This window comes from Pipistrellus kuhlii, unplaced genomic scaffold (genome assembly GCF_014108245.1).
Source record: "Pipistrellus kuhlii isolate mPipKuh1 unplaced genomic scaffold, mPipKuh1.p scaffold_m20_p_3, whole genome shotgun sequence".
NCBI lineage: Eukaryota > Metazoa > Chordata > Mammalia > Chiroptera > Vespertilionidae > Pipistrellus > Pipistrellus kuhlii.
The window spans coordinates 98,019,100-98,032,584 of record NW_023425529.1 but is presented as its reverse complement, the minus strand read 5'-3'; the positions used below and the strand labels follow the sequence as shown (position 1 = coordinate 98,032,584).

General features: G+C 36.7%; 1 protein-coding gene across 1 annotated transcript in view; it reads left to right on the top strand.

Moving 5' to 3' along the window:
- TRPC4 (transient receptor potential cation channel subfamily C member 4) overlaps nt 1-13,485 on the top strand; it is a 319,844-nt gene that overhangs the window by 70,966 nt on the left and 235,393 nt on the right. The window contains exon 2 of the mRNA XM_036454947.2: nt 9,453-9,859. Within this exon, the coding sequence (XP_036310840.1) occupies nt 9,482-9,859 (378 nt within the window). The 5' untranslated portion in view covers nt 9,453-9,481. The remainder of the gene's footprint in view (nt 1-9,452; nt 9,860-13,485) is intronic.

Genomic DNA, 13,485 nt, shown 5'->3' with positions numbered 1-13,485 from the left:
CTGTCAGAATGGCTATCATCAACAAATCGACAAGAGTTGGCGACGATGAGGAGGAAAAAGGAACCCTCATGCACTCCTAATGGGAATGTAGACTGGTGCAGCCAATGTGGAGAACAGTATGGAGTTTCCTCAAAAAAACTAAAAATGAAACTCTCATTTGACACAGTAATCATATTTCTAGAACTATATCCCAGAAACTACCGTAGAAACACCAATCAGAAAGGATATATGCATTCCTATGTTCATAGAAGCACAATTTACCATAACTAAGATTCAGAAACAGCCTAAGAGTCCATAAGCAGATGAGTGGATTAGAAAACTGGTACATCTACACAATGAAATATTATGCTGCTGTAAAAAGGAAGGAACTCTTACAATTTGCAACAGGATGGATGGACCTGGAGAGCATTATGCCTGTCAAAGAAAGATTAATATCACATGATCTCACTCATTTGTGGATTATAATGAACAACATTAACTAATAAATAAAAACAGATTGAGAGACAGAGAAGCATTGATCAGATATTCAAACCTAAGAAGGAAGGTAGGTGACGTTGGGGGTAAAGGGGAAGGATCAACCACAGAACTTGTATCCTTTAATATAAGCATAACTAATGGATTCAGACAACAAGGGGTGAGGGTGAGGGCAAGATTTGGGGGAGGGGGTTGGAGAGAATGGAGGGATAAGCACACATTTGTATAATAATACCTTAACCAATAAAGTGGAAAAATTACACCAACTTACACCATACACCAAAATAAACTCAAAATGGATAAAAGACTTAAATGTAAGGCAGGAAACCATAAAAGTCTTAGAAGAATTCATAGGCAGCAATTATCAGATCTATCTTGTAATAATATGTTTACTAATGTATCTCATGAGACAATAGAAATTAAGGAGAAAATAAATAATTGGGACTACATCAAAATAAAAAGCTTCTGCCCAGCAAAGAAACCATCAACATAATAACAGGAGAGCCCACTACAAGAAAGAATGTATGTTCCAATGTTACATCTCATAAAGGTTTAATCGCCAAAGTTTATGGAGAATTCATAAAATTTATCAAAAGAAAGATAAATAGTCCAATCAAAAAAAGGTTAAAGCCCTTAAATAGACACTTCTTCAAAGGAGATATACAGAAAGACAAGAGGCAAATGAAAAAATGCTCTAAGTCACAAATTATTGGAGAGATGCAAAGCAATTGACAATGAAGTACCGCTTCACACCTGTGAGAATGGCTAGCATCAAGAAATGAACAAAGAAAAGATAAGTGCTTGCAAGAAGGTAGAGCAAAGGGAACACTTATACATTGCTGCCAAAAATGCAAACTGGTGTAGCTTTCTTGGAAAATAGTATGGAGTTTCCTTAAAAAATTAAAATTGAATGTTCATTTGATGCGGTAATTCTACTTCTCGGATTATATCCTAAGACATCAGAAAGAATATATGCATCCCTAAATTCACAGCAGTGTAATTTACAATAGCTAAGATTTGGAAATAGCCTAAGTGCCCATAAGCAGATGAGTGGATTAAAAAATTGTGATACTACTACACTGCTGTAAAAAAAAAAAAAAAAAAAAAAAAAAAAAAAAAAAAGAAAAAAAAAAAGGAACTCTTACCATTTGCAACAGCATGAATGGACATTGGTGAGCATTATGCTAAGTGAATAAGTCAGTTGGAGAAAGATTATTATCACATGATCTCATTCATTTGTGGAATATAATGAGCAGCATAAACTGATTAACAAAAATATATCCAGAGACAGAAGCACTGAACAGATTTTCAAACCTCAGAGGGAAGGCAGGGGAGGGTGGGCATTGGGTTAGGTGGGGTGTCAGGACAAGAGATCAACCAAAGACCTTGTATACAGATAAGCATAACCAACAGACAGTAAAGTGTGAAGGCCTATTCTGTGGACAGGGGTGAGTAGGGAGAGGTCAATGGGGGGAAAAGTGGACAAATGTAATACTTTCAACAACAAAAATTATTTTTTTAAAAAGAGAAAAAAATGCTCAGTTATAGTGATTAATTGTTTGATATACTTGTCAGTGTGAAATAAAGGCTTTTAAGGCTAGTTTTGGGACATACTGTATGTCTAGAGATTTAGAAGCTAGATCATATAAGTTTCTGTATTTTGTATTAGAATTGTATTTTCCTGTGAATGGCTATGAGTAATTTAAGAATTATAAGAGAAAGAGTGATTTGATTAGGTTTACATTTTAGAAAGTTTAAATGTTTGCATTGTGGAGGCTAAAGAGGGAGGGTCTCTCTATATAAAAGCCTAAGCAACCATTGCAACTGAATAGACGACTGAACAGGCTTCATGGGGCAACCAGGTCGGGGGGGGGGGCGCAGTTGGGGTTCAAAGGCCAGCAAAGGAGGCAGTTAGGGGCAATCAGGCAGCAGGCAGGTGAGCAGTTAGGAGCCAGTTGTCCTGGATTGTGTGAGGGATATCCAACTGCTGGTTTAGGTCCTATCCCCAAGATTGGGCCTAAACCAGCAGTCAGACATCCCCAGAGGGGTCTCATATTGGAGAGGGTGCAGGCTGGGCTGAGGGGGACACTCCCCTTCCCCCGCCATGCATGAATTTCATGAACCAGGCCTCTAGTGTAAGAATAATATCAGTGATACTTTTAAGAAGGATATTGTTATAGCTGTAAGATAGGAAATAAAGTAAGTCAGAGATACAGAAATGGCATTCTCCATTTCAAGTGTGGCCAATAAGTCTTAAAAAATGATTCTTAACCTTATTTAATTTTGATTTATTTCCATTTAAGTAGTCAAATGTGATTAATAGCTACAAACGTGGACAGTACAGGTCTAGAACTTTAGAGAAAGGCATTATCTGGAAACATGGATTTTAGAACATATTGAAAACATATATATATATATATAGATAGATAGATAGATAGATAGATAGATAGATATAGATGCCTAATATGCAAAGTGTTTTCTCAGCAGTTCCAGCAACTGGGAGTTCAATCATTCTCTATGACATGCCCTGACCACCAGGGGGTAGTGCAGAATGAAGGAAGGTCCCAGCCTGCAGCCAGCAGCTGGTGAAGGGAGGCCCCAGCCAGCACTGGCAGTCGCTAGAGTCCCTACCAATGCACAAGTTTCATGCACTGGGCCTCTAGTATAGTATATTTTAAAACATGTATGTGGGTCCCGTGGTACATTTTAAATAATGGATAATGGTGAAAAGAATTTATGAGTATGACAGAGAAAGGAGCCATGAGTTGCAACCTGGTAATAACAATATTTTAGCTTTGAATGGGAGAAAATAAGTCTGGGTGAATTACTGAAAGGGAGATAAGAATAAGGTAATGTTATAAGAAGAGTGTCAGAGAACTTAAAGCAAGATAGGTTTCATTTCAAAGGTTTCAGTCATTAGAGGCTTCTGAAAAGTTGAGTATTAGAGGTTTGAAAAGTGTCAAAATGTATCTGGCAATTAGCAGGGCATGACTGACCTAAAAGGAAAAAAATATATATATATTACATTGATGGAGATAAAAACCATGTTAGAGTAAATGGGAGATGAGCTTAAAATTATAGAATAAAAGAAATTTAGCCTGAATGGTGTGACTCAGTGATTGAGCTTCTGCTCATGAGCCAAAAGGTCACAGTTCATTCCCAATCAGGGCATATACCTGGGTTGCAGGCTTCATCCCCAGGGGCTGGGGGCATGTGGGAGGCAGCCAATAGATGATGTTTCTCTCTCATTGATGTTTCTATCACTTTATCCCTTCCCCTTCCTCTCTCTTTTAAAAATAAAAACATATTTTAAAACAAATTTGGCAAGGGAACTTATATAACAGTCTATATTTTATTTTTTAAATATAGTTTTACTTATTTCACTTAATTGCCAAATTTTTATTTTTTATGTGTTTTGTGTAGCACAATGAATTATTAAATTCACAAAACATTTCAGTCAATATGTGGCATTTTGGGTATAAAATATGCAACTACTAAAATGGTATATTCATATATTTTTCCAACACCAATGGTTAAAAACAATGTGAGGTAGTGAAGAAGAATGTATACTGCCAAAATCTATCTATCTATATAAAACCTAAGCGATCACCACAACTGAACAGATGACTGAACAAGATGTGTGGGGCTACCAGGCTGGCAGGGGGCTTAGTGAGGGGTGGCCAAATGACTGAGCAACAGGGTGCATTGGGCCACCAGGCCTGCAGGGGGGGCAGTTAGAGGTGACCAGGCTGGTGTGGAGGCAGTTGGGGTGACCAGGCCAGCAGAGGTGCAGTTAGGGGCGATCAGGCAGGCAGGCAGGTGAGCATTTAGGAACCAGTGGTCCCAGATTGTGAGAGTGATGCCCTGGATTGGAGAGGGTGCAGGCTGGACTTGGGTGACCTCCTCCATGAACTAATTTTATGCACAGCGCCTCTAGTCTTATCTAATAAAAGGGTAATATGCAAATTGACCATACCACCACAACACCCACTAGCCATGCCCACCAGCCAATCAGAGGGAGAATGCAAATTAACCCCAACCAGGATGACTGTGGCCACAGAGAGCAGGAGGGAGGCTTGGGTTTCCCAGGCAATGGAAGAAACCAAACTTTCTGCCTGCCCTAGCCAGCCTAAGCCTCCATTCAAGGTTACAAAGTTTCAATTATAGAAGGTAAACAAATCCAAACAGAAATGGCAACAACCACAAAGCAAGCAGAAGACTTGGCTTAGCTCCAGGCTACAAAGTTTCAATTGTAGAAGGTAAATAAATTCCAGATACCAGGAATTTGGTCACCGGGCGTGTCGCTGGCCTCCAAACCACCACAGGCCCCTCGCCCAGGCAGCCCCACTCCCCAAAGGAACCCCACCATGATCTGGGACACCCTTCAGGGCAAACCAACTGGCCCCCGCCCATGCACCAGGCCTCTATCCTATCTAATAAAAGAGTAATATGCAGATTGGCCATCACTCCAACACATAAGATCAAGATAGCTTCCCCCATGCGGCCAAAGATCCTGCCTCCATGTGGACAAAAGATGGCCACCACAAGATGGCCATCAGGGGAAGGCAGTTGGAAGGGACCAGGCCTGCAAAGGAGGGCAGTTGGGGGTGATCAACCCTGCAGGGGAGGGCAGTTAAGGGGGACCAGGCCAGCAGAGGAGGGAAGTTGGGGGCAAACAGGCTGGCAGGGGAGCAGTTAGACATCAATCAGTCTGTCAGGGGAGTGGTTAGAAGGTGATCAGGTTGGCAGGCAGAAGTGGTTAAGGGCAATCAGGAAGGCAGGCAGGCTAGCAGTTGGGAGCCAGCAATCCTGGATTGGAGAGTGTTCAGGCTGGGCTGAGGGATACCACCATCCCTTCCTCCATGTGCATGAATGTTGTGCACCGGGTCTCTAGCATATATATAAAAGCCTAAGCGACCCAACAATCGAACAACTGGTTGATTGGTTGCTATGATGTACACTGACCACCAGGGGGAAGCTGCTCAATGCAGGAGCTGACCCCTGGTGGTGAGTATGCTCCCAATTTCCCATGGCTGGCCAACCTCTCATGGTCCCTCCCCCGAGCTGACCAGCCCTGATCCGCCCCAGTTGGAACTGGGCAAGATGGCTCCAATCAGCCCGAAACGCTGGCCAGGTTGAGGGACTCCACCTCTGCACAAATTTGTGCACTGGGCCTCTTATAGAAAATAAATGCCAGTTATTATTACTATTAAGCATGTATCATTGTACTGATAAAATTAGAAGTGAAGCCCAGAATGTTGATCTCATATACTCATGGATGCTGGCATAGAGTGGGAAAAGAAGACGTGGAGAAGCTAGTGACACCTGTCATTTTAAGGCAAATATTTTAATGTTACAATTGATACATAAATGGGGCATTCAGAATCAGAAAATCAGAATAAGATATATAACATCATAATAATCTTGATTATTGAAGTTTTAACTATACTAGAAGAAGAATTTGTTCCTTTTCATCTAATAATATAAATTCTATTTATATTATTCTAGTGAGTTAAAGCACTCCCAAAATAATAAAAATTATAATTACACTTCAAGCAAGTATTTGCATATAAAAGTGAATACATTTAAAAACTAGCATTACTGTTTATTTTCATCTAAAGCTTAATTTTTCTTTTTCTTTAAAATATTGGCATTTAAAGATTTCACAACACACCCTGTGTGCAATTGTGAAAATAAGTTTATATCATGCTGTGTAGTTGGCCATATTATACATTTAAAATACTAAAACTAATAAAATATTTGAAAAAAATTTTCAAGATTATTGGATTCCTACTTTTAGCTTAGTCTATAAAGTCACCTTAATAAAATAGTCAATCTGATAGGCCAGAAAGGAACAAATTATAAAATAACAGTTTTGAATACTAGTTCTTGAACCTAGGCTTTTAAGAGAGTATGATGAATAATTTAGACACCAAAAGGTAAAACTTAACTGCTTGATAACAGAAATTATTATTAGAGTTACCATCTAAACAATGCATAATTTCCCAAATAAAAGCATTATATTAAATACAATCACATGTGTTAATGCAGTATATGTTTAATCTATAATTAAAGCATTATTAACCTCAAGTTAACTTACTTATAAAATATTTTATCTAAAAAGATTAGTTAAGATGAATATGCATGCTCAAGTACCTATAATGCTCCATTCATATTAATTCAATAGGTATTTGTAAATATAAGTATGATTTGTGTATAAATGACATAGAGTAATAAAATAGTTTAGTTCATGAGTATGAAATCAAGAACTAACAATAATAAAGTATATTCAAAATATAATACATATTTCTGTAAATTTATGACATCAATGTAATATTAAATCAACATGGTTATTAGCAACTTTTTTCTTATTACTCTCTCTTAAGGTGATCTTTTATTTTAAATAATTTTCTCTCATCTTCAACTATATTTTAACTATCACTTTCAAATAATAATACATTCTATAATGAATATATTATTGCCTTGTATTTTATTGTTTCATGATCTAGAGGTAATAGAATTTTTAAAAATAGCAAGTTCATAATGAATTATCTCTCTGTTTAATCCTTTTTTAAATTCTTCCTTTGAACATTAGATTGTCTGAGCTCATCTTGATCATTAATATATTGAGTACATATTCTTTTCTCTTTAGTGAACTTACTTATAAAAAATAAAAATAAAATTATGCTTAGTATAAAATTTTATTGACATTGGTATCATTAGTTCACTTTAACACTGATGTCAATACTTAAGAATATTAAAACTAGATTATGTGCAAAAAAATGTATGGCCAAGATAGTGATATTCATACTATCACCAGCATCTCCATGATTAGCAAAATTGACAGTGAATTTGGGTATCACTGGTGAGTCTCAAAGATATAGCCTCTGATTTTCAAGGTTTTCTGCTAAAATTATATGTATTTATTATAAATTTTATAAACAACTTCCAAAACTCTGTAGTTCCTTTGACAACTGTCATCCACAAAGTAACTTTTTTTTTTTTGTCTCAGCTTTATTGATACGTAATTCACATAACCATAAAAATCACCCTTTGCCGAAACCAGTTTGGCTCAGTGGATAGAGTGTCAGTCTGCAGACTGGAAGATCCTGGGTTTGATTCCAGTCAAGAGCATGTACATTGGTTGCAGGCACAATCCCGGTAGGGGTGTGCAGGAGTCAGCCGGTCAATGTTTCTCTCTCATGGATGTTTCTAGCTCTCTATCTCTCTCCCTTCCTCTCTGTGAAAACTCAATAAAATATGTTTTTTAAAATCACCCATTAACAGGTACATTTCAATGTTTTTTTAGTGTATTCCTAGAATTATTTAAATATCATTGAAATCAATTTTTGAATAGTTTTACCACCCCCCAAAGAAACCTTGTACCCTTTAGCTGTATACTTTTCTCCTATCTTCCTTTACTCCCAGCCGTAGGCAACCACTAACCTTTCTTTCTCTCTAGATTTGCTATAGATATGTTTTCTCTATAGATATCTATAGTCCTAGATATCCTATATAATAAATAGCCAATATGTGCCCTGATTAGTTTGGCTCAGTGGATAGAGTGTCAGTCTGCAAACGGAAGGATCCCAAGTTTGATTCTGGCCAAAGGGCACATGCCCAGGTTGCAGGCTCAATCCCCAGTAGGGGGCATGCAGGAGGCAGTCGATCAATGATTCTCTCTCATCATTGATGTATCTAATCTTTATCCCTCTCCCTTCCTCTCTGAAATCAATCAATAAATATATTTTTAAAAATCTACACTAATAAAAGAGAAATATGCAAAGTAACCATCACTTTGTTATGCTCACCAGCCAATTGGAGGGAATATGCAAATTAGAAGGAGAAAGATGGCAACCTCCCAGTTGCTCCAGGTGTGGCGTGGTTGGGCGGAGCAAGACTCCTGCTATGAGAGGGAGGGCAGTGGGGTGAAGGGATCTACAGGAGGGGCACTCTGGCCATAGCAAAGAAGACTGCAGACTCTAGAGTCTGCAGCAAAGAAGACAGCGGCAATCTGCAACAAAGTGAAGAGTGAAGGCCTGGGTCCTAGGTACCAGAGGAAAACTGGTGCTAGAAGCCAAGGGAAGGCCTATTGCATGAATCTCTTCATGCAATGGGATTCTGGTAATAATAATAAAGAGCTAATATGCAAATGGTCATTACACCCTCACACCCTTGTGCCCTTGTGTCCTATCGCGCTGGGGCCAGGATACCTGAGGTCAGGCCTGGAGACCTGAGGCTGCAAGGGGGAATCTAAGGCCACACCCTCTGCCTGAGGCTGTGCCCTGTGCCCTACTGGGCTTGACAGGGGTGGGGCCGTCTGGGTCTCACGTGATTTTGAGGCATGCCCAGGTGTGTGGGACTTGACTCTGGGTCCTGTGATGCACCCCAGACTCTGACAGGAGGGAGATTTTCATATACATTTTACTAATTTTCTTTCATCTCTGACACTTCAATTATAGAGAAAGGGTAAATAGCGATATTAAAATATTTCCTCTAATTAATAATTCCCTTTTAATATGCATGAATTTTGTGTACCAAGCCACTAGTTTCATGTAAATGAAATCATACAGTATGTCATCCATTATACAGGCATCTTTCACTTGTAGTGTTTTCAAGTTATCCATATTAATAGTAGGTATCAGTACTACATTCTCTTTTATTATCAAATAATATTCTATTGTTATGTTTGTCACATGTCAAAGTAACTTTTTAAAATAAGTTGCAAATGCTTCTTTTTATTCCTCTTATATTAGGACTTTGCAATAGTGTTTGCAGATAGTTGAATACTTAATAAATCCATTTCCACTGTTTATGGGAAAAAGCTTCACTATTATTAATAAATAATAATGGCATCATTATTGCTATTAACATAATTGTAAGATAAGCCTTGATGCATAATAATTAAAAAGTGTACTAACACTAATCATTGTGGGGTTTTTGTTTGTTTGTTTGTTTGTTTTTGTTTGCAATTTCAGAGACAAAAAGAAATAGCATGGCATGAAACATGGCTCAGTTCTACTACAAAAGAAATGTTAATGCCCCTTGTAGAGACCGCATCCCGCTAAGGATAGTTCGAGCAGAATCAGAACTCTCACCATCAGAAAAAGCCTACTTAAATGCTGTGGAAAAGGGAGATTATGCAAGTGTCAAGAGAGCCCTAGAGGAAGCTGAAATTTATTTTAAAATAAATATTAATTGCATTGATCCTCTTGGAAGAACTGCTCTCCTAATTGCAATTGAAAATGAGAACTTGGAGCTCATTGAACTACTCTTAAGCTTTAATGTCTATGTTGGCGATGCTCTATTACATGCAATCAGGAAAGAAGTTGTTGGAGCTGTTGAGCTGTTATTGAATCACAAAAAGCCAAGTGGAGAAAAGCAGGTATGTGGAAAAATATTGTTTCTAATTTATTTGACTTGCAATAGGTTTCTATGTGTATTCACATGCCCTCAAATGCTAACAGAAGCATTGAAATTAGAATTATTATGCTAGAAAACTATTAAACACACAATTCATATCCTCCAACAGTTACTGCTACAACCAGTTGCACCACTTACTTGTCAAATCAGACATTTAGTAAAAACCAAAGCAAAACAAAGTAACCATGTTGGCTTTCTTTGCATTGGAAACATTTCTGTGTTGTGTTCAACACAGAATGTTGTTTGGCACTTATTGTGTATATGAGTGTTTTTCCTGTTGCCTTTCATTTTCTGACATTCTACAGTAGCAGGCTACTTTTTTTTTTTTTTTTTTTTTTTTTTTTTTTTTTTTGTATTTTTCTGTTTAAGCTGCTTTCCCATGTTGAGATTCTGTATCTCACTGAAAAAGTGAATTGCATCATCAAAGTTTGATATAGTTCTTTTGCAGACTCTCGTGGATCCTCTTAAGTTGAGACGCAATTTAAAAAAAAAAAAAGTTTACTAGAGTCCTAGTTGGTTTTCACAGTGGTTAGAGTGTCGGCCTAGGAACCAAAGGACCCAGTCAAGAGCATGTGCCAGTGTTGTAGGCTCCTCCTTTGTCCTAGCTCTGGTGATGGCACATGCAGGAGGCAACCAATCGTGTTTCTCTCTTAGAGACATTTCTGTCTTTCCCTCTCTCTTCTACTCTCTCTAAAATCAGTGGAAAATATCTTCAGGTGAGGATTAACAAAATTTTATTAGAAAATGACTATAAATTTAATATTAAATTTATTAGTGACAAAATTATAAGCTGCATCTTAATATCATTAGAAGAAAATAAATTAAAATGGCACACATTGTGGTTTTCTTTTCCTCACTGTCTCCCTCTTTTTCCCACTAAGGAAGTAGAGAGATCATAGACAGAAACGAATAAGGAATCTGTTTCTGTCTGTCTAGAGTAGACCCTTCTCTTTGTTATTGCCTTGTATCTAAATTGTCTATTTTATCCTTTTCCTTTGACAATGAACTCTTCAACTCCCTGCATTAAGTTTATCATAATAATTAAAAAGACATTAAACATACTACAGTAGCTCAAATATGTCTTTTAAAGTAAAATCTTACTGTTTGTGTTATGACATCTCTAGCAATTCCTTCCCTCTTTGATACAATGCACAAATCTCTATTTCTGCAAATGATAGACTGTTAGGAGATGTTATATATTTTTAAAGCAGTGATTTTTAACCAAGGTATGCCACAAGAATTTTTACAACACACAATACTTGACTATTTAGTCACAGGCAATGACCTTTTTTCCCTTAGATTATCATTATTTTTTTAATGAGAACAGCCAACACAACAAAAGCCTTCTGGTGTGAATACCCTCTTTTGAATAATAAATATATAGGTCATATAATAGAGTTCCATCTTATTGGTCTTGTCACATAATAAGAGGTCCCTGGTTCAATTCCTAGTTAAGGCACATGCCATGGTTTTTGCTGGATACCCACTAGTGAGTATGAAGGAGACAGCCTATAGATGTTAATGTTTCTCTCACTCTCTCTCTCCCTTTCTCTATCTCTCTAAAAGTCAATAAATCTTTAACCAGTTTGGCTCAGTGAATATAGCATTGACCTGTGGACTGAAGGGTCCCAGGTTTAATTCTGAACAAGGGCATGTACCTCGGTGTCTCAATCCCTGGGTGAGTGCAGAAGGCAACTGCTGGATGTGTCTCTCTCACATCAATGTTTCTCTTTATCTGTGTCTTCCCCTCCTTCTCCACTCTCTCTAAAAATCAGTGCAAAAATATGCTTTGGTGAGGAATAAGAAAACAAAACAAAAATCAATAAAACTTTTTATAGATAGCTAATTATAATTATTATTATTTATTGTAAATCAATCAAAATCATATCTTTATCAGATTGGCAAAATATATATTTGTTGGTTTGTCACAGAATTTTAGTAATTAGTTTATGTATGCCATAAGATGAAAAAGTTTGAAAAAATGACTGTTTTAAAGCAAGCTTTGTATTTGTTTTACTAGAGGACTTTTCATCAGACTCATTGTCATTATTAGAAAACATTTGTGGCTGGGTGTCTCCTGAAAAATTCACTATGTTCTTAAAAATCTGTGTTCTCTGGTCCAGTCTTATGCTTCACCTCCACTCACCCCATCCCCTCACCTGAACCCAAACTTTGACAAGACAACATTCTACAATAACAATACTTTTTTGTTGCTTTGCTAGCTTTTTGTTGTTTGTTTCATATTCAGATATTTGTGCATTGCCTTTCTATCATATTACTAAAATTTACTGATAGAAAATTTCCCTTGATTCATCTATCCTTTCAATTTTATATAAACCTTAACAGGTAATATCTAATGACATATCTGTATAAGTTCAGGTGCTACTTTCTCAGTATCTTGTAATTCTGAAATTACTTCCATAATTACATCCCTACAATGTTTGTATTTTCTAATAACAATGACTTTAGAGTATACATACTCTTATGTAGGCAACCATAAGATAGATATTACAACTGTGGTCTAAATCATTTTAGATTCCAACAAGTCTATGGAATAAAATTGTTATTAAATGTGTTTTTCATGTTTATTATAAATAGCCTTCTTAATTTTAATCTCTAGAAAAAAATTGGCCTCTACAGTTTAAGTCTCTTTTGTCAATGACATTTGTGCTCTCTAAAGTTATTTGGTGTCTGGAGAAGGTATCTGCTATTATGGAAGTGTTTGTAAGATGTTAAATTCTTATCTCACAAATAGGTCTTGACTCCTTAAGGGACTTGATCTAAACTTTGGTTGTTAATAAGAAGCAGAAAAGGTTTGTAATCTTCTAAGAGTCTGAACATCCCTGGCCATGTGTTTCTGGAAGATTTATCTTGTATCAATTTTTGGCCAAATATTTTCCTCTTCAGTGAAGACACTGATAATGTTTTAATTGCATCTTTTTATTTGAACTTTATTTGAGCCTTATTAGAATAAACAATCTACCTACTTCTGATACCTCGGTATTTTGCTCAATGAAAGTGGGGTTGTTACATTTAATATACATAGTATACAGCCCACAAAAGATTCCTCATGACATGGATTTGCAGCTCTATTAAAGCTTGGCTGTTTATCTGTGATTTACTTAGGTAACATAGCTTCTAAGTATAGCCAACATCTTCAGGAATAGGTTTCCATGAGTCAGTGTGTTGTAGGTAGCAAATATGTAGACAGGAATTTTTCTCTCATAAATTGTAATTCCTTAGATGATTCTTTAGATTTTTGAAAGCCAGTTTGGATATTATGATTTGCCTAAACCTCAGCCCAAAGACTCTGGGACATATTGTCATTAATTTTGGTGATATCATTGAAGCCAATTGTTATAATCTAAAAACAAAATATCAAGTGGACAAGATTAAATATAATTTGTCTTAAAATGAGTTGAGAGAGAGGATCTATTACAAAAACCATGAAAACCTGACAAATATAGATTAGACTATATATTCTTCTTTTCCAAATTTGTCACATATTAATTTATTTATCTGAAAAAAAGATTCAGCGTTTGATGGCATCCTGAAATCATGAGGGCTTTGAGGTATCAGATTTGCTTG